General features: G+C 35.6%; 1 protein-coding gene across 3 annotated transcripts in view; it reads left to right on the top strand.

The window, feature by feature from the left end:
* ARHGAP39 (Rho GTPase activating protein 39) overlaps positions 1-22746 on the top strand; it is a 399852-nt gene that overhangs the window by 96520 nt on the left and 280586 nt on the right. For 2 of the 3 annotated variants that reach the window (XM_043976255.1, XM_043976256.1), the window contains exon 3: positions 18461-18620. In XM_043976255.1, the coding sequence (XP_043832190.1) occupies positions 18541-18620 (80 nt within the window). In that variant the 5' untranslated portion in view covers positions 18461-18540. Of the gene's footprint in view, positions 1-18460; positions 18621-22746 lie in introns of those variants that run through there. The other variant, XM_043976257.1, reaches the window with a different exon arrangement.

The raw sequence follows: 22746 nt of genomic DNA, 5'->3' as shown, positions 1-22746 counted from the left end.
ATGTAAGCAGAGTCAATCTGGGTGGCACTAATTTAGGTTAGAAGTTTTAAAACTTAGACCCTCCAGGGCAAGACCTCTGGTTGTCTGGTTGGGAGAGTATAGATGTGACCAGGTGGATGGCAAGGTGATGGCCATAGTTAAGCATGGCTGTATCTGTATGTGCTCAACCAACAGAGTAACTTGAACCTAAGGTAGTCATCCTCTGGGGAACATAATTTGTGAATGAGTGTGGTGGTAGGGGCGGAATAACTCAATGGGTACTACATATGCTTTAAATAAATGAAATAATCTTAAAGTTTATGTACATGATATGGAGTATCTGATATATTAATCCTCTCTAGTTCTTTGTCCTGCATTCTCCATCAAGTTATTGTTATTTTGATAAGTATGTGATGTTCACATTGCCTCCTCCTTGTAGAAAACTTATTTAGATGTACCCAAGAATGCTAATAATTGACCACTGATTCAAAGATCTATACTATAGACATATATAATATACATATATGTATCTTTTTGAATCTCTATGAAGTCCAAAGTTTTTATTTTGAGGGGCACAATGTGTGTGTGTGTATATATGTGTGTGCGTGTGTATGTATGTATGTATTAATCTGTGGAAGTGATGCCACAGAAGAATTCATATTTAATTTCATTTTATTTTATTTGCGGGGCAATGAGGGTTAAGTGACTTGCCCAGGGTCACACAGCTAGTAAATGTCAAGTGTCTTAGGCCAGATTTAAACTCAGGTCCTCCTGAATCTGGGGCAAGTGCTTTATCCACTTTATCCATCTAGCTGCCCCCAGAATGCATATTTTGAAGATATTGCTGGAAATGACTAAACCCTCTGATCTTCCAGAAATGAGCTGTCTAAATTAGATAATTTGACCAAGTAAAATAGAATTTTTAAGTTGCTCTTCTGAATCTTAAGAACTTGTTCCTTACAAAGGAATGTTTTTCTTTCTTATTCTAAAAATTCCCTTTGTAACTGAATATGCAAAGTTGGTTGTGTAGCATTGATCAAGAAAGTAGATTGAGGGGAGGAGCCAAGATGGCAGAGTAAAGGCAGGGACTTGCCTGAGCTCTCCCAAATTCCCTACCAAACAACATTAAAATATTGCCTCAAAGAGAATTCTGAAGAAGCAGAACTGACAAGAACATATGAAACAATTTTCCAGCCCAAGACAGTTTAGAAGGTTGGCAGGAAAAATTTATCTCGCTGAGGTGACAGTGGAGTAAAGTTCAACACTGGCTACACCAACAAGGACACACCCCAGCAACCAGCATCAGGCTTTGAAGGGTAGCTGTGGCATTTGAAGCTCTCAGCCCATAGATGGTAAGGGGGTCAGGCAATTGGTCAGAAGGAAATTACAGGGGACTCTGTTGCATTGCCTATACATGGTTCTGAGTCACAGTCCCAGGGCAAGGAGGAGTACTGGCAGGAATAGAGTCTCTGGACACAGTTCTAGAAAGGAAAAAAATGCTTATGATCACTCACAGACCAGAGCACAGTCCAGGAGAGCAGTGACTGCACTTTCTTAGTTATACCACCTCAGAAGAATTGAAAACTTACACACTTCCAGAATAAGCTCTAAAAACAACAGAACAAAAAACCTGAAGTTTCAGACATGCCTCCTTCACCCCAGGGGCTGAGCCCAACTTTAACATGAAGTTAAAAGTCAAGAAAATGGGCTTGAAGAGTGATCAAACAACAAAAAAATAATCTGACCATAGAAAGTTGCTATGGTGACAGAGAAGCTCAAACCATAAACTCAGAAGACAGTAGTGTCAAAACCGTAACATGCACATCCTCAAAGAACAATGTGAATTGGTATCAGGCCCCCCCAAAAAGAATTCCTGAAAGAGCTCAAGAAAAAGTTTTTAACCTAACAAGAGAAGTGGTGGTGGTGGGGAAAGTGGATATTTTATGAAATAGAGGACTTTCTAGCATTCCTAATGAATTAGATTCTTAAAATTAGATTAAAATTTTTTGAAAAAAATTTAAAAAAAATTTATTTTATTAATTGTTTATTAGATTAGATTAAATTCTAAAGATTAGAATTAAGTAGAAAATTTGACTTTTAAATACAACTCAAAAGAAACAATAAAAAGTAAACATGAAGGGAGCAACTAGGTGGTGCAGTGGATAAAGCACTGGCCCTGGAATCAGGAGGACCTGAGTTCAAATTCAACCTCAGACACTTGACACTTACTAGCTGTGTGACCCTGGGCAAGTCACTTAACCCTCATTGCCCCACAAGAAAACCAAAACCAAAGAAACAACGAAACAAAAAGTAAACATGAAAAATGAAATTATAAGGGATTTACTGGGGTTAAGCTGTTTGCATTCTGACATGGGAAGATGGATGATATTGGTACATAAAACTTTATCATCATTATGGCAGTAAGAAAGAATATACATGGAGAACATGAGTGTGAGTTGATTATAATGGATGATAGCCAGAAAAATAAAATTAAGGGGCACAGCTAGGTGACACAGTGGATAGAGTACCAGCCCTGGATTCAGGAAGACCTGAGTTCAAATGTGACCTCAGACACTTAACACTTACTAGCTATGTGATCCTAGGCAAGTCACTTAGCCCCAAATGCCTCACCAAAATAAATAAATAAATAAATTTAAGAGGTGAGAAAGAGGGATGATGCCCTGGGAGAAGGGGGAGGGTGAAATAGAATGTGGTAAATTATCTCATATAAAAGAGAAACCAGTGAAACATGTATAAAGAGAGGAAGTATGGGCAGGTGGAATTTCAATAGTTCAAGTCTTGGAATTGGTATAGTTATGTGCCCCATCATACATTATAGTGAGATTATTCCATATGAAGGTCATTGAAGGAATCAATATTTAGCTTAGAGAAGAAAAGTTTTAGGGGAAGATACGATGATATTTTTCTTGAGGTATTTCAGGGGTCTGTCATGTAGAAGATAGATTAGCCTTGTTCTTCTTTGCCCCAGGAGGCAAATCAATAATCAGCAGGCAGAAGTTGCAGAGAGGTAGATTGCCGCTTATTAGGAAACATTTCTCAACACTTAGAGCTATATAAAAGTGAGACTGATTGTGTTGTAATACACAGCTTGAAGAGGTCTTCAGGTCAAGTCTAGATTGGAGGTGTCAAAGACCCTGCTGGCAGGGCAGCTAGGTGGCACAGTGGATAGAGCACCGGCCCTGAGGTCAGGAGGACCTGAGTTCAAATGCGACCTCAGACACTTAACACTTACTAGCTGTGTGACCCTGGGCAAGTCACTTAACCCCAACTGCCTCACTAAAAAAACAAACAAACAAACAAACAAAAGACCCTGCTGGCAACATTTTTGAGTTCTGAGGAACAAGATTAAAATGTACTTGGGGAAAATTTGATAAAATATAGTAAGAAAAAAGAGCTAATTTTAATTTGTGGTTTTCTTTTTCTTTCTTTTTTTAAATTTGTGGTTTTCTCAGTATTCATTCAGTAGAGATTCTTACTTACAGTTTAGTGGCCTTGTATCTATTTGTTTGATCTAGATGATCACTTCCTGGTACAGTTTGAATTATATAGGTGCTTTAAGCTTCCCACATAGGGATTTGATTAGATGATAAGGACTAAACTAGCACCTTGCCCTTGTGTATAAGATGTGAATTGGAAGAGGAAGAGTTTTTGAGTTGAGAAGTTATATGGTCAGAGTGTTAGAGGGACTATCAACATAGATACTAAAGTTTGTGAGCAATTTTTCAAGTGGCCATAATGTTGACCAACTATTGAAAAGTGAACTGCGGGACTTCTGGGATGAAGCCAAGATGGCGGAGGAAAGGCAGTGAGTTCCTGAACTTATAACATGATTGCTCCAAAAAACATCCAAATAACACCATAAGAAAATGCCCGGAGCAGCAAAACTCACAGAAGAATGTGCTGAAATCATCTTCTAACCAAGAACAGCTTGGAAGGTCGGAAGGAGGGAGCTGCTGTGCTGATACAGGAGTTGAGCCCAACCCCATAGTCACCCTGACACAGATCCAGTCCCAGGAAGGCCTCACCAGAGAAGCAGACCCCCAGAGCCTCTCAATCAGCTGAAGCGCCAGTGTTGTCTGGAACTAAGCTCACAGTCTGGTGAGTGGGCTGAGCTCTGGGCAGGGGAGAGATTACAGGGGTCTATGCTGGTGCTAAGGCAGAACTTGGATTTTATACCCTTGCTGAGAACCAGGAGGTAGGCTCGAGTAGCAGTGGCTCAGGTGGGGGAAGGGCACAGGCTTGTCAGAGCTAACAACCACAACACACAAAGCTGGTTGATCAGCAAGTTGGTCTGGGGTCATCTAGGACCAGGAAACAGGCCGGGTGAGGGAAGAACCTGATTCTCCTTAAATCATACCACCTGGGACTTCTTAAGCTTGGGATACTGCAGCCTGGAAACAGTGCCCCACTTTAAGGAGCTAAAAGTCTAGTAAAAGAAAGGCAAGATGAGCCGACAGAGAAAGGTGAAGACCATAGAAAATTTCTTCAGTAACAAGGAAGACCAAGGGGCACCCTCAGAGGAAGATGTCAGCATCAGGGCCCCTATATCTAAAGCTTCCAAGAAAAATAAGAATTGGTCTCAGGCCATAGAGGTGCTCAAAAAGAACTTTGAAGATAAAATTGGAGAGGTAGAGGAAAAAATGGAAAGAGAAATGAGGGTGATGCAGGAAAGACATGAGAAAAAAGTAAACAGCTTGAAAAGTCAAATGGAAAAGGAGGTACAAAAGCTCTCTGATGAAAATAATTGCCAAAGAATTAGGATTGAACAAATGGAAGCCAGTGACTTTATGAGAAACCATGACACAATAAAGCAAATCCAAATGAATAAAAAAATAGAGGGCAATGTGAAATATGTTCTGGGAAAAACTGCCGACTTTCAGATATTTGTGATGAAAAGACCTGAACTGAATGGCAAATTTGACTTTCAAATACAAGACCCTAGAAAACCATAAAACAATTGGAGCTTGGGGACATACCTGGGGTCGTACAGCAGGCGACTGTCTTGTGTCTGAGGCCTGGTTTTGGCTGAGATCCCCCTGGGTCCAGGGGTGATAATTTATCTACTGTGTCACTTAGTTAGATGATAATGTCTTTAGGGTTAAATTGAGGGGTGAAGGGAATTCACTGGGGGAGGGGGAAGGGCAGAAGTGAAATCCTATATGAAAGTAACAGGAAAAGGCTTATAGAGTGGGGGAAGAGATGGGAGGGGAGCAGGGCAGTAAATGAATTTTACACTCATCAGAAAAGGCCCAAAGATCTTAAACTCATCAGAGCTGCCTCAAGGAGGGACTAACAGACACACCCAACTAGGTTGGAGTAATCTATTTAATCTGGGCAGTAAATGAGCCTAACACTCATCAGAATTGGCTCAAAGACCTCAATCTCATTAGAATTGGCTCAAGGAGGGAATAATGTACACACTCAATTGGGTGGAGTAATCTCTCTAACCCTTCAGGAAAATAGGAGGGGAAGGGGATAAAGAGAGAGGGGCAAAAGAAGGAAGGGCAGAGTGGGGAAGGGAACAGACAGAAAAGCAAGTCCCTTTTGAAGAGTGATGGGATGAAAGAAGATGGATAATAGAATAAATATCATGGGGAAGGGAATAGGATGGTAGTGAAACAGTTAACAATAGTAATCATGAAAAAGAGAAAAGGGGGAAAAATTGTACAAAAAATATTTATAGCAATTCTTGGTGGAGGCTAAGAATTGAGAATCGGGAATGTCCATCAATTGAGGAATGATGGAAAAAGCTGTGTTATATGATTGTAGTGGAATGGTCTTGTGCTACAGGAAATGATAAACAGGATGATCCCAGGAGAACCTTGAAAGACTAATGAACATCGATGTATAGTGAAGTGAGCAGAGCTGAGAGGACATTGTGCTTAGTGACAGCATTATTGTTCAGTGAGCAATTGTGAATGACTTAACTACTCTCAGCAGTGCAATGATCCAAGACAATCCCAAGGAACTAATGAGGAAGCTTACTATGCACCCCTGTGGATTGTATTTATATAACCTGATTGCGATCTTGTGGAGGGGGGAGGAAAGGGAGAGAGATCTAAATCTTATGACAGTTTTAAGAGGCAACGGTTAAGACCTCTATGAACTGATGTAGAAAGAAATGAATAGAAGTAAAACTATTTATACAATGACAACATTATAGGGAAAAGAAATGTTGAAAGACTAGATTTCTGATCAGTGCAATAATATACTTTTGTGGATTGTTGTGTATCTTGACATATTTAAAATGTATTTTTAATATAAGACCTTTATCAGAGAAACTGGCAACAAAGATTCCTTTCCAGTTACCTGCTCCCTTTCTAATTTTACCTGCGTTGTGCAAAAACTTTGAAATTTTATATAAACAAGAGACTTACACTTTTGAGCATGGCCAGTGTGGGAATTTGCTTATTTTGTTTTATTTCAGTTCAATTTGGACAGGAGGTAGAAGAGACAAATGTGTTTCTTCTATCCCCCCCCCCCCCATGCAATATAAATGTATATTAAAATAAATTTATTTTTTTAACTTTTCATGGTTCCTCCATATGAATTTTATTATTTTTTCTTCGAGCTCTGTAAAGTATTCCTTAGGTAGCTTGATTGGTAGAACATTGAATAAAAATTAGATTTCTTTTTATTTTGACCTGATTTCCCCTTGAGCAATTTTTTGTTTTCTAATTATGTAGGCATTTCTTTATTTTTGCAGAGTGTGTTCTAGTTAGATTCATGTAGTTCCTGGGTGGATCTTGGTAAATATACTCCCAAATATTTTATATGTTCAGTAGTTATTGTGGTTTTCTTTTTTTTTGTGGGGCAATGAAGGTTAAGCGACTTGCCCAGGGTCACACAGCTAGTAAGTGTCAAGTGTTTGAGGCCAGATTTGAACTCAGGTCCTCCTGAATCCAGGGACAGTGCTTTATCCACTGCTCCACCTAGCTGCTCCTGTTCAGTAAGTTACTGTGAATGGAATTTTTCTTTTTAGCTCTTCCTGCTGGCTTTTGCTGTTAACATGGAGGAACGGTAATGATTTGTATAGATTTATTTTATACGCTGAAACTTTGCTCAGTTAATTGTTTAAATTAATTTTTAATTGTCTATGGTTTTTTAAGTAAATTATCAATCCTCTGTAAAAAGGATCCTAATAAAACCTTTTAATTTCTGATTTGCTTTGGCTTATCCCTTTAATTTCTCTTTCTTTAGTGGTAATGGGAATTTTTGCTTTCCACCTGATTTTATTGGGAAGGTCTCTAACTTTTCTCTATTAAATATAATGTTTGCTCTTGGATCTACATAGACATTACTTACTGTATTATGGAAAAGTCTGTTTATTCTTTTGCCTTTTTAAAAGAAACAGATGCTGAATTTTGTCAACCAGTTTAGTTTTCATCTCTTTCTTTTGAAAATCACATTTGATTTTTTTTAATATTAGCTCCTAGTTTTGTCAATTCAGTTGCAGTTTTGCTTTTAACTTTCTGAATTTTTACTTTGTTATTTAGAGAGTTCTGATTTGTTGTTGTTCAGGTTCTTTTAGTTACATACCCAGTTATTTGATTTGTCATTTCTCTATTCTGTTGATGGAAATATTTAGAGATATATATTTTCTAGTAGCAACAGTTTTTGCTATGCCCCATAAATTTTTATGTGTTTTCTCTTTATAATTTTCTTTGATTATTTTTGTGTGTCTATAATTTATTATTTGCAATTGTGGTAGTATCCAATTACTTTGTATTTCTTTTTTAGGGGATATTTGAGCATGATTTTTTTTGAATTGTGATCAGTAAATGATATGTTTAGTATTTCTGCTTTTTTATATTTTTTTGGTGAGTTCTGTGTGCTCCAATACATTAGTCTGTTCTTGTAAATGTACTGTATACAACTGAGAAATATATAAATAACATTGTGTTTTTATTAATTAATTATGAATTAGATAACTCTCTACTTTTTCCAATTTTTATGAAAATTTGTTCAGGTCCAGGGATGCTTTCTTCATCTTTTGGTCAGATTTGTCTAAATCAGAAAGGAGCACTTTATGGTCCCACAGTATTCATAGTTTTCCTATATATTTCTCCCTCCAATTCAGCTAACTTTTCATTTAAGAAGTCAGAGGCAATGCTATTTGGGGTGGGTGTATGTGTGTGTGTGTACACATACACATATATAAAATTTTGGTTTTGATCTAGTATCTTTAAGCATAATGTAATTCCCCTGCTTATAGATTTTTATCTTGTCTGTCTTTACTGTAGAATTATATGAAATCATGATTGCTACTTCTGCTTTGTTCAGTTCTGCTGAAGCATAACAGATCTTGCTCCAGTCTTTCATTGGAACTCTTTATTAATCTTTGTGTTTCCATGTGTTTATCTTGTGAACAGCATATTTTAAGATTCTGTTTTCTAATTGATTCTGCTATCTTCTATTTTATGGGTGAATTAATCCCATTTGTAATGAGAATTCAGATTGTTAAATGTGTATTTTCCTCTATCCTGCCTTTTTGTACTTTTTCCTTTCTTCGTTCCCTCCTTCCTCTTTATAAAAAGGTAGTAAAAGAAAGGGATCTCACCTGACATTTGTGATCTATAGATGGAATGAATGTCTTGTTTCAGCCCTATTCCAACTCTTCTCCTTGTTCTACCTCTGATCCCAGGTTTTGACCTTTTAATTAATGAAGGTGAATTTCCAGCAACTTAACACTTTATTCCTAGAAATTTCTACAGAGGTATAGATATTATAGAAGGCATATATTTCAGGAATTCCCTCCATTCATAGAAGTCATGGAGGCTTGTATGATCCACACTTATGCTTGCCGTGTGGTGTTTTGCTCAATAACAAAGTAATTGCTTTGGATACATCCACAGCAGTGGATGCTTAGACAGTGTTTTTCTTTCTCAGGCATTTGGTCCATATGGATTTCTGGTATCCCCAGCTAGTATTTAGAATATTGCAGCAAACTCTAGTCCATTTCTGCTGTAAGGACAGTTTCCTTAAAAGAAACTTTATTTCCCAGGGGACTTAAACGGAGGTATCACTCTAATAGTCTAATCTCAGTTAAGACCTTAACAGATAGGATACCTAAGATCCTTTACCATAACTTGGGTTGTCAGGTTCCTTCTTTATCATTGAGTGATTACATAGGATCCCATTTCATAGGAAAGAATACTTTCTGCTGTTCAGAAGTCTCATGGCTTTGGTCTTGAGTTGATAGAACTTGATTCTAAGATATACCATATTCAGTAAAAAATTTAAAGTCAATAATCTTTCATGTTATGTACTGTTTTATATTTTATAATCCATATCTCTATTTTTAGCCTTATATTCTGTTCTTCTGTATGAAACTACATTTGAGTGAAACTGTCACTTTATGACTTCTCATGTCTGCATGTTTGTTCACATTTTGTCTAACTAAAATGTTTTATGAGTCTCTTTAAAAAAAGTTTTATTGTTGCTTTTTGTTTTTACATCACAATCACTGCTCAGTATCCCACATACCATGGTGCCATTCCTTGCCAAAAGAAAAACTTCAACAAAAACAGGTTATCAAAAGTGTTAGATTGTCCATCCAATTGCAGCTCTAAATATAGCAGTTCTAACTGAGGATATAACATTCTGTATTCATGGATCCTTATATATAGAGAGAAAAGGGACTGCATTCTACCATTATTCATCAAGAACAAACACTGGAGATTGCATTTCACTTTAAATTTCTTATAGTGTTGTTTTCATGTTGTTATAGCTCTTATCTACACATATATTCTTTGCTTGTTTCTTCTTTCCTTTTCATTAGTTATACAGACCTTTCCCTGATATTCTGAATTCCTTCTATTTTTTGTTCCTCAAAGGACAATAACATTACATTATTCATTCAGCAAGTATTTATTAAATCCATATACCACAATTAAGTCATTCTCTTCTTCTGTTCATATTTCCAGGTTTTTGCTAATATCAATAGTGTCACGGTGAATATATTGGTATTCACAGGACCTTTCTATATTTTACCTCTTTCTTTTATATGTTTGTTAGTGGAATCTTGGGGTCAAAAGGAATGAACAATCTATTTTCAAGAGATGAACATTCACATGAAAAAATATTTTGGATCACTGATAATAAGAGATACAAATTAAAGCAACTCTGAGGTAATGCTTCTACCCATCAAATTGGAAAAAAATGCTAAAACATTAATAGTCAAAATTAGAGGAGCTGTAGGAAGATAGGCACCCTGATTTAGTGTTGGAAGAACTGTGAATTCTTATTTTCCTGGAAAATATTGTAGAATTGTGAGGTAAAAGTTGCTAAACTCTTCCAATCCATTCTTGCCAGTAAAATTATATTTAATCCATTGAGACATATCTTATATACCTTCTCTTCCACAGAACCTTCTCTAATGGATATTTTATTTTCCTTTTCTAAAATTCTTTAACCTTTAACCTTTTTTTATCGAATCCTTTTATTTTAATATAATTTAAATTCCTCATATATTTATCTGCTTTCTAGTGAAACTCTTTTTGTAACAAATATTTAAAAAGACTAAGTGGGTGAAAAATATCTGATTTCCTAGTTTCTAAATTGCAATTGGATGGACAATTTAACTTGTATATCAGTATCATAAGATATGAAAGGGTTGAAAATTTCACTGCCTAACCTTCATTACTGTAAATAAGCTTGTATTTACTTTATATGTATTTTGTATTTACACATGTTGTTCCCTCCCAATAGAATGTATGTTCCTTGGGAGCAAAGATTATCATTTCATCTTTATATTACCAGGACTTACCATAATACCTGATACATTGTATGGTATTAATAAATGTGTACTGACTGATATAAAAAAAATTAAGTTCCCTCATTGTTATTTAATGTTGTATGTTTCACTTGTTTGGATATCACTGTATTTTATATTCTGTAATTTTAAAGTAATATAAAAAAGTAGCTGGTGGCTCACTGGGCCTGGAATCAGGAAGACCTGAGTTCAGATCCACACTCAGACACTTCCTGGCTGTGTGACCCTCGACAAGTCAGTTAATCTCTGATTCCCTGTCAAAATGGATCCACTAGAGAAGGAAAAAACCTTAAATGGGTTTATGAAAGGTCGGACATGACTGAAACAAGTAAACAATAAAAAAGTAATATACAAGTATTTAAAAGCTGGGCCTTTGCTTCTAAGAGAAATTTGAGATCATTAAAGGACTATGGCAATTTCCTAAAGGCAATCCATGCTATTGCCCTTTTCCTATGCAATTCTATACCTGTCTGTTGTCTATCCCAGATCCATCAACAGTTCATCAGGGTACCTGTTTTCGCATGGCCTCTGCAACATTTGTTATTTTCTTTTTTATGTTAATTATTCCAGTCTGATAGATTGTGATGTATTGAATAATCTCAGAGTTACTTTAATTTGTATTTCGTTAATGATTAGTCATTTGGAGCATTTTTTTTTTTCATATAGCTATAGATAGTTTGGATTTTTCTCTTTGAAAAATATACCTGTTATATCCTTTGACAGTTTGGGAATGACCCTTATCAGTTAGGAATGACTCTTATTCTTATAAATTTGAAGAACTTACTTAGAAGTACTTTGGAAATGAGACATAAATTCAAGAAACGTTTTATAATTAATTTTTTTGTAGTTAACTGTTTCCCTTTCAACCTTAGCCTTATTGGGATTTGTTTATCCAAAACCTTTTAAATTTTATGTAACCAGAATGATCTATTTTATGTTTTATAATTTTCTCTATCCACGGTTTGTTTTATCATGAATTCTTCTCTCTGCAGTTCTAAATGGTCATTTCTTTTTTCCTCCTTTAATTTATTTGTGATATATCCATTAGAACTTAATCTTAATATAAAGGTGTTAGTCTAAGCCCAGTATATGACAGACTACCATTCAGCTATCTCAACAGTTTTTGTCAGTCAGTCCTTACCTGAATAGCTGTGTTCTTCAGGTTTATCAGATGCTAGACTATTAGGTTAATTTGTTTTTATATATTGTGTAGCCTGTTCTACTGATAAACCTTTCAATTTTTTAATCAGGATCACATTGTCTTAATTATTACTACTTTGTATTAGGGTTTGACATTTGGTACTACTGGGCCCCTCCTTTTCTACTCCCTCCCCTCATTATTTCCCTTGAGATAACTGACTTTTTGTTGTTCCAGTTGAAATTTTATAAAGTAATCCCTAGGTAATTTGATTGATATGGCACTAGCTAGTATTGTCATTTTTATTATATTGGCTGGGCCTACCTATAAGCCATTAATATTTCTTCAGGTGTTCAGGTTTGCCTTAATTTCCTTAAAGAATACTTTGTAGTTCACATAGTTCCTATGTGTATCTCGGTAGGTAGACTTCCAAATATTTTAGATTCTATAGCTATTTAATTTTTTTCTTTATTTTTTTTCTTTTAGCAAACAACTTTTATTTATTTATTTAGCGTTTTCTCCAAGTTACATGTAAAAACCAAATTTTTTTCACATTGATTTTTTAAAACTTTGTGTTCCAAATTTTCTTTCTCCCTCCTTCCCCACCCTTCCCTAAGAAATCAAGCAATTCAATATGTTATACATGTGCAGTCATGCAAAACATCGCTACATTAGTCAGGTTGTGAAAGCAAACAGACAAAATAACTTTAGGAAGAAGAACTAACAAAAAAGTTATACTTCTCTCTGTATTCAGATAACATATCAGTTCTTTCTCTATAGATGGACTGCATTTTTCATAAGTCCTTCTGATAGCATCCTGCTCATCATTTCTGTCCCCTTGATATTTACTCTATTTTCTATCTTCTTTCACCCTATCCCTCCTCAAAAGTGTTTTGCTTTTTACCGCCCCCTCCCACAATCTGCCCTCCCTTCCTTCACCTATCCCCCCATATCTCCTTCTACTCCCACCTTCCCACAGGGCAAGATATATTACTGTACCCACTTCAGTGTGTATATTATTCCCTCTTTTAGCCAATTCTGATGAGAGTAAGGCTTCCTCACTCCCCCGCTTCTTCCCCATCTTCTCCTCCACTCCATAATCTATAGCTGTTTTAAATAAAATTTATCTATCTCTTCTTGCTTGATAATATTGGTATTTTACAGAAGTTCTTGTGATTTATATAGATTAATTTTATATCCTAAAATTTTGCTGAAGTTATTACTTCAATTAATTTTATAGTTTGACCCTATAGGGTTCTCTAAGTATATATCATCTGTAAAATGGGATGATTTTGCTTCCTCTTCAGCTATGCTTATTGTTTTTTCATAATTTTTCTTATATTATTGCTAGAGCTAGAATCTCTAGAATTATGTCAAATAGAGGTGATGACAACAGACATGATTGTTTCACCCGTGTCCTTATTTCCATTACTGGCGTGCGTGCATGTGTGTGTGTGTGTGTGTGTGTGTGTGTGTGTGTGTGTGTGTGTGTGTGAATGACATGGGAAGGAAGGGAAATGAAAATTTTCATTTCAGTTACATCAGAAGGATTTACATTTCATCCATGGAAGATAGGGGAAAATAATGATATCAGTGGCAGAAATAAGAAGTTAAAATGATTAGCAAGTTTGGGATGAAAGATAATAAATTAAATTGGAGGCATGTTGGGCTTAAGATTCTAGTCAAACATCCAGATAAAGATAGGTTGCTGAAAATATGCCTCTGGAGTTCAGAAGAGAAGTAATCCAAAATGCAGTTTCATTTTTTCACCCTAATCTCCACAAATTATAGAATTTGAGTTGAAAAAGTATACATACCCGTCCATATACCCCCATACCCCCTCAATCACTATATACTGTGTTATGGAAAGGTCCATTTATTGCTATATTTTTCTAATATTTTAAACTGAAATTATTTTTATCTTTTCAAAAGCTTTTTTTTGCATCTTTTGATATAATCACATGATTTTTGTTGTTCTTGTTATTTTCAACACATTTATAATATTCCTGATATTAAAGCAAACTTGCGTTCCTGGTGTTAAGTCCATGCTTTTCAAAGGGCATAATCTTTATCATAGATTGCTGTAGCCTCTTTGCTAACATATATTTTTATATGATAAATTTCCCTAGTTTATAAATTACCCCTTGTACAATTGTATTTGTACAATATAAGGAATTTGATATGATGCCCTTTTTTGGTGTACTTTCATGATCAGTTTATTTAATAGATTTTGTTTGTAAATAAATCTACCTGGTTCAAGGTTGTTGTTTTTCCCTTCTTGGTGTTGATTTATGGCTTGTTCAGTCTTCTTTACTGGTATTAGGTTGTTTACATACTCCTGTTCTTATTGTATTAATCTCAGTGCTTATTTTTTTTTAAAGTTGTGACTTTTTAATTTTTATTAATTTTTTTATTTTAGTGAGGCAATTGGGGTTAAGTGACTTGCCCAGGGTCACACAGCTAGTAAGTGTCTGAAGCCGGATTTGAACTCAGGTCCTCCTGACTCCAGGGCCGGTGCTCTATCCACTGTGCCACCTAGCTTCCCCTCAGTCTTTATATTTTTGCAAATATTTGCCCATGTCATTTAAATAGACAGTTTTATTGGTATATATTCAGGCAAAATAGTTTCTAGTACTATCCTTTTTTCTTCATTTGATGCATATTATTATCCTTTTGATTTTTATATTTGTAATTTTATTTTTGTGTATTTAATCAAATTAGATAATTATTTTATTCTTTTAAAACTACTTTTATTTATTAAATTTTTGCTTTCATTTTGTGTTATTTCTCCTTTGATTTTTGGAATTTCCATTTTACTGTTTTAACTATGCTTTTAAAATTTGTTTTCTAGTTGTGGCTTTGTTTTTGTTGTTGTTACTGAATGACCAATTTATTGATAATTTAAATTCTATCATCTGTTAATGAAAAGGTTTAGACATAAATTTTTTCATAAGGACTGCTTTGTCTGCATCCCCCCAAATTTGGTATAATTGTTATCATAATTTTTAATGAAATGATTGGTGGCATCTATGATTTCTTTTTTTCTTTTTTCTTTCTTTCTTTCTTTCTTTTTTTTTTTTTTGCGGGGCAATGGGGATTAAGTGATTGCCCAGGGTCACACAGCTAGTAAGTGTCAAGTGTCTGAGGCTGGATTTGAACTCAGGTACTCCTGAATCCAGGGCCAGTGCTTTATTCACTGTGCCACCTAGCCGCCCCTTATGATTTATTTTTTAACCTACAAATTCTACGCTATTAAGATTTTTTTTAAAAACTTCCTTTTTTCAACCTTTTAGTGAACATAATTTTTATTGTACTATATGGTCAGTAAAGGATGCATTTAAAATGCTTTTCTGCATTTGTTTGTGAGACTTTTATTCCCTAATGATCAGTTTTTGTAAGAGGGCATTGCCCATCTGAGAAATATATTTACTCCTTTCTGTTTCCATTCAGTAGCCACCAGAAATATATCATAGCCTTTATATATCATAGCATAGTAACCTTTTAAAAATTCAGCTTAGGTCTTGAACTTCTTGTTTATGTTTTGCTTAGCTTTTTCTGTCTCTGAAAGAGGATATATTGAAGTTCCTCATTATTACAGTTGTACAAATTTCTGCAACTCATTTAGCTTTTCTGTATTTAGATACTATGAATCTTGACATTACTTCATTATTTGATATCTTTCAACAAAATATAATTTCCCTGTTTATTTTTTTAAATTAAGTCTATTTTTAAAAAGAAAAGAAAAAGGGGCAGCTAGGTGGCACAGTGGATAGAATCCCAGTCCTAGATTCAGGAGGACCTGAGTTCAAATCTGGCCTCAGACACTTGACACTAGCTGTGTGACGCTCGCCAAGTCACTTAACCATCATTGCCCTGCAAGAAAATAAAACAACATAAAATTAGGTCTATTTTTGCAGTTGCCTTGCTGTCTGAGATTATGATTGCTTTACTACCCCTTCCTTTTTGCATTCTGGTGATGCACAGTAGTTTTAACTCTAAGTTTTTAATGTTTCAAGCGTGTTTCTTTTAAACAACATTTTCCGCATTTGTCTTTTGTTTGATGGATGAGTTCATCCCATTCATATTCACAGTTATGATCATTAATTTTATACTTCCCTCCATTCTGGGGTATTGAGATAGAGAGTCTATCCTCTCTGGGGTCAGAGTGTCAGGTTTTTGCCGTCTTCTCTTTCTGGGATCTATTTCTGAGATCCTGGCCCATTACTTTTTTACAGTTCCTTTTCTGGATGCTTGCCTTTGGGTTGAATTTCCTCACAAAAAGATAAGAGCTAAATAGTAACTTTGAAGTTCACAGGAGTTAAGAGAAACATAAAAAGGTAAACATAAATAAACAATAAATGAAGGACTAAACAAGGATAAACTACTAACATTCAAATATTGAGAGATGATATGTGTGACCTCTCTGAACCCCTGTCATCATCAGAGGTCATAGAGAGAGTTAAGAGTTAAGAGAGAGATAAGGCCTGAGAGTTGGTTCTCTTTGGTCTTTTCAGAGAAGATTGGAAAGTGAATGGAATGGGAATGCCCTTGAGAGGAGTAGGAAGGGGAAAGGAAGGTTAGGGAAAATTCTCGTAATTAGTGTGTTCAAGTAGACATCTGTACAGAGAAGGAGGAGGATGTTGGGCTCACTCACACGTGACCTAGTTAAAGGAAAGAAAAATGTACATTCACACACACAGAGTTGGATAGAGAAATAGATTTCATTTAACAAGGAAATAGGGAAAGGGAAGAAAGATGAAGCAGGAATGAGGAGGGTAGAATAAAAGACTTGGTACTAAGCAAAACAGACTCTAACCAGGATGTACAACTAGGTGGTAAAGAGTGGGATTCTGAGGGAGTGCCCAAAAATTGAGGAATGGATGGACGAGTTACGATATATATGTGATGGAATATTATTGTATTGTAAAAAATGATGAAGGGAATGGGTTTCAGAGAAACTTGGGAAGTTGAATGATGCAGAATGAAGTGAACAGAACCAGGAGAATAATTTATACAAGAATTGGTAAAGGCAAACAAGTTAATAATAATTAGGAATACATATCATCATAATGACCTACTATGATTCCAGAGGACTAGTAATGAAATATACTATCCTATCCACCACTTGATAACTCAAAGGGCAGAATGCAAACAAAAAAAATTTTTTTATGGGGTGAGGGGCATGGCTAGTGAAGAAATTTGTTTTGTTTGATTATAAATGGAAAAAGATGATAGAAGCTTTGGAAGTATGCATTTTAATGAACAATTTGTTTTTTTAAACAAAACAATATTTTAAGTGTTAATTTGTATGACAGAGCTGAAAATTAGACAATCAGGGAGGAAATAACCAAGAAAACTAGATGAATAGATACAAAGAGAAGAACAAGTTTTTGACAGAATGATTAGCTCAAACAAGTGAAGGGACTCAAAAATAGCTCCTACTTTAAGGTTTACAAAGGGCTTTTCTAACAGTGACCTTTTGTGGCATATAGTACAAGTATCATTACCTCCATTTTGTAGATGAAGAAGCTAAGGCTCAGAGAAGCTAATTGGATTTTTTTTTTTTTGGTGAGGCAGTTGGGATTAAGTGACTTGCCCAGGGTTTCACAGCCAATAAGTGTCAAATGTCTGAAGCCAGAACTCAGGTCCTCCTGAATCCAGGGCCGGTGCTCTATCCACTGCGCCACCTAGCTGCCCCTAATTGATTTTTAAAAATAGTCATAGCAAGGCAGTGGAATTGCAGTCACTGAAATCTCAGGCTCCTGATTCTAAACCCTGGCTCTGAATATTAACCCACACTGTCTTTATAGCCTAAGATGACATAATACTGACCCAGTGTAAAAGTCTAAATGGCCTGTATTTTCACCTTAAATAAAATAGCAATGCCCATTTCTTGGACTTCAATCAAGGATTTTCCTTTCCCCATCCACAGACTTCCTGTTCACTTTATGCATCTGGACACTAAAGAACACGTGAAAAGAGGACTTGTTTTAGGGGAATTTATGAATGAAAGGAAGAGAGGCTAGAGAGGACAGTGCCACTTTCTTTTATGGGATCTGGATTGAATTTGACCTTTTAAAGGGGACAAAATTACCTCTTCTTAACAAAGAGATAAAGATTATCAACCTATCAGGTGTCACACTGGCCATCCCTATAGTACCAGACACAGTACCTTGGTGCCTTGTTTAGTATAATGGTGAAATGCTAGTGTGAATAGTTTCTGTTTAGTTTGTTAGAATTAAATTTCTTGATTCAAAGATCTTTCTTTTTGGATGCCTACTGTATTGTACTCTGCCAGAGGCCATTATTGAGAAAAATCCAAGTTTTTGTCATTAGAAAGCCTTTCCCTTCTTTTGAGCTTGGTTTACTTTGTAAGATTAGGTATTCTCTGTTGGTTCAATGAAAAGTAAGCTACCATTTCATTCCTAAAACACAAAATAAAAATGATTTCTCCCTCCTGCCCCATAACTGAAGTTTTTAGTCTTTTTGTAGCTTATGTTCAAAAATCTGTATATTTGTTTAAAGATATCTTTTTTCTTCTTATATAGCTCATCACTCTGTTATTTGATGGTGGAGGCCTAAGGATGAGTCAGTGAAATTCCATTGATTGCTCTGGCAACAGACTGCAATGTCCCAGACTCAGGATTACGATTGCCGGAGTCTTAATACTGACATACAGGATCCTAGGAGTTCTGGATCAAGCGCCAGGTAAGGAGGAGAAATCCAGACGTAGTTCTTCTGGAAAAATTGGAAAAGATGGGATCCTATAATTGTTTAATTTTTAAATAATTTAATCTAAATAATTCTTTTATTTTAATATTTCTGTTAGAAATCAATATTGTTATAAAATAGAGAATATAGAGCTTTGATAAAGTACTTAGAAGTCAATTTGCATATGAGCACATAAAATATTGAGAGTCAGAGTTATTGTTTCTGTTTCAGGGTTATTTTTTTCTACTGTAGGGGCCAGATTTTAATTGAGGAGTGTTAGTAGGTGGCTTGCCGCAATATTGAGTTAAGGAAGGAAACCAAGAGCCTCCCTCAAAAACAGAACAGGGTTTATTAACAAGAACGAACTTAAAAAAACAAGCAAGATCAGTAGAATTAAGGGAAAGGAAATAAAATGGGGGAAGGGAAATGATAGAACCTGAATAACACCACCACCCAGGGATCAGCTGCGAACACAAAGCTGTGTCCTGTTGCTTTCCAGCTTCAAGCTAGAATGGCAAAACTCCTCCCTTCTCCTTCCCAGCAGACCCCAGACTGACCACACACAGCCCCAATCCAATTGGCTGACAGCCCTGACTGACAGTCACATGACTGCCCTCACTGGGCTTCTAGTCATTATAATTTTGCCAGGCCCACGTAGGTGTCAACGAGTGGTGATGATGAGATGCCAGTGCCATGGCGACGGCTACAACTAGTGGGTGGAGCACCGTGCCATTGTGGAGGATCAGCACCTGAGCCCCAGACCAGTGTGTGTGCTGGGGTTTTAAAAATTCTAGCCAAAAGATGGGGTCATAAAACCAGCAAATAACTCTTAATTCTTTACACTATCAAGGAGACAATCTTTAGACTGAAAACCAAAAAAATTATTAAGAGGAAATTGAAAGCCAGAATAAGTGAGAGGATAGTAAGAGAAACCCTACCTGTCTTCATTGAGTATAAGGCACCTAGGATGGATAAAGTGTATTAAAAGAATTTGCAGATGTAAGTATTTAAGCTCTAATAAGGAATTGAGACAGCAGGACAGAATTTTCTGAAAACTTTAAACAAAAGTCTCCAGCAAAATTGTAAAACAGATGATTAAACAGATGGTTTTAGAACAGTTAAAAAGGGATAAAATGATCACTAGGAGACACATGAGTCAGACAAAGTAATTCTAGTTCCTTTTTTTTTTTTTGACAGGGTTACTAAATTGATAAATGATGCAAATATAGAACCTCAGAGTTGGAAGGTACCTCAGTCGTCATCTAGATCATAGGTTCGTAGTTTCAGAGCTGGAAGGGAATTTAACAGTCATCAGTGCCAACTTCCTAATTTTACAGATTGAGAAATTTTGCTTCGGAGAGTTGAACTTCACAACTTGTCCAGAGTCAGCAGCAAGTAATTGTCTGAGACAGGATTTGAATGCAAGTCTTTCTGACTTCAAGTTCAGCACTATCCACTATGCATACTGCATTGACTACTAACAACATTAGCTTATATCTTTAGATATAAACCATATATATGTATATATTATATATGTATATATATACACACACACATAGATATATGTAAATTGATATCCCTGCATGCATGCATACACATACATACATACATACACACACACATTTATATACACACCTTATAAATGGTTTTTTAGCATGTAATTTTTTTTAAGTGAGGCAATTGGGGTTAAGTGACTTGTCCAGGGTCACACAGCTGTTAAGTGTCTGAGGCCGGATTTGAACTCAGGTACTCCTGACTCCAGGGCCGGTGCTCTATCCACTGCGCCACCTAGCTGCCCCTATAAATGGTTTTTTAATTCCTGCTTGAAGAACTGTTCTGATGGGGAAATTTTTTTTTTAATTAATAAAGTATTTTATTTTTTTTCTGTTACATGTAAAGATAGTTCTCATCTTTTGTTTATACAAGCTTTACAATTTCAGATTTTTCTCCCTCCCTCCCCCCTCCCCTACACAGCAGGTAATCTGATATAGGTTTTTATATATATATACACACACACATATAGATGTATGTATGTGTGTATATATATATATATATATATATATATATATAAACGTAATAACATTAATCCTATTTCTGCATTAGTCATATTATAAGAGAAAAAAATCAGAGCACTGATGAAAAACCTCAAAATAGAAAAAAACAACAGCACCAAAAACAAAAGAAATAGTATGGTTCATTCAGCATCTATACTCTGCAGTTTTGTTTTTTTTTTCCTTGGATTTGGAGATCCTCTTCCATCATGAGTTCCCTGGAACTCTTCTGTACCATTGCATTGGTGAGAAGAATCTAGTCCATCACAGTAGATCAACACTCAGTGTTGATGATACTGTGTACAATGTTATTCTGGTTCTGCTCATCTCACTCATCATCAGCTCATGCAAGACCCTCCAGGTTTCTCTGAACTCCTCCTGCTCATCATTTCTTACAGCACAATAGTATTCCATTGTATTCATATACCACAACTTGTCCAGCCATTCCCCAATTGATGGGCACCCCCTCAACTTCCAATTCCTTGCCACCACGTAAAGAGCAGCTATAAATATTTTTGTACATGTGGGTCCCTTTCCCCCTTCCATGATTTCTTTGGGGAAAAGACCCAAAAGTGGGATTGCTAGGTCAAAGTGTATGCACAGATTTATTGCCCTTTGGGCATAATTCCAAATTGTTCTCCAGAATGGTTGGATCAGTTCACAGCTCCACCAACAATGCATTAGTGTTCCAATTTTTCCACAGCTTCTCCAACATTTATTATTTTACTTTTTTGTCATTTTAGCCAATCTGATAGGTGTCAGGTGGTACTTCAGAGTTGTTTTAATTTACATCTCTCTAATCATTAGAGATTTAGAGCATTTTTTCATATGGGAATAGATAGCTTTGGTTTCTTCATCAGAACACTGCCTCTTCATATCCTTTGACCATTTCTCAATTGGGGAATGACTTGGATTCTTATAAATTTGATTTAGTTCCCTATATATTTTAGACATGAGGCCTTTATCAGAAGTACTGGCCACAAAAATTGTTTCCCAGCTTTCTGCCTCCCTTCTAATTTTGGATGCATTGCTTCTGTTTGTACAAAAATTTTTTAATTTAATGTAATCAAAATCATCCATTTTGCATTTCATAATCCTCTCTATCTCTTGTTTGGTCATAAACTGTTCTCCTTTACAAAGGTCTGATAGGTAGACTATTTCTTTCTCTCCTAATTTACCTATGGTATCACCTCTTATGTCTAAATCATGTATCCATTTTGACCTTATTTTAGTATAAGGTGTAAGATGTTGGTTTATGCCTAATTTCTGCCATACTATCTTCCAGTTTTCCCAGCAGTTTTTGTCAAATACTGAGTTCCTATCCCAGAAGCTGGAGTCTTTGGGTTTATCAAACACTACATTACTAGTGTCATTTCCTACTGCATTTCCTGAGCCTAGCCTATTCCATTGATCTACCACTCTATTTTTTAGCCAGTACCAGATAGTTTTGATGACTGCCGCTTTATAGTAAAGCTCCAGGTTTGGTACCGCTAACCCACCTTCCTGTGAATTTTTTTTCATTATTTCCCTTGATATTCTTGATTTTTTGTTTTTCCAGATGAATTTTGTTATTATTTTTTCTACACTATAAAATAATTTTTAGGTAGTCTGATTGGTATGGCACTGAATAAGTAAATTAATTTAGGTAGAATTGTCATTTTTACTATATTAGCTCTGCCTATCCATGAGCAATTGATATCTTTCCAATTATTTAGATCTGATTTGATTTGTGTGAAGAGTGTTTGGTAGTTGTGTACATAGAGTTCCTGGGTTTGTCTTGGCAAGTAGACTCCCAAGTATTTTTTATTACTACTGTTACTTTAAATGGAATTTCTCTTTCTATCTCTTGCTGCTGGACTTTGTTGGTCATGTATAGAAATGCTGATGATTTATGTGAATTTATTTTATATCCTGCTACTTTGCTAAAGTTGGTAATTGTTTCAAGTAATTTTTGAGTTGATTCTCTAGGATTCTTCAAGTATACCATCATATATATCATCTGCAAAGAGTGATAGTTTTGTTTCCTCCTTGCCTATTCTAATTCCTTTAATTCCTTTCTCTTCTCTGATTGC

The sequence above is a fragment of the Dromiciops gliroides genome, chromosome 1 (genome assembly GCF_019393635.1).
Source record: "Dromiciops gliroides isolate mDroGli1 chromosome 1, mDroGli1.pri, whole genome shotgun sequence".
In the NCBI taxonomy this organism is placed as follows: Eukaryota; Metazoa; Chordata; class Mammalia; order Microbiotheria; family Microbiotheriidae; genus Dromiciops; species Dromiciops gliroides.
Note: the sequence above shows the minus strand (reverse complement) of the source record. Positions and strands in the feature narration are given on the sequence as shown.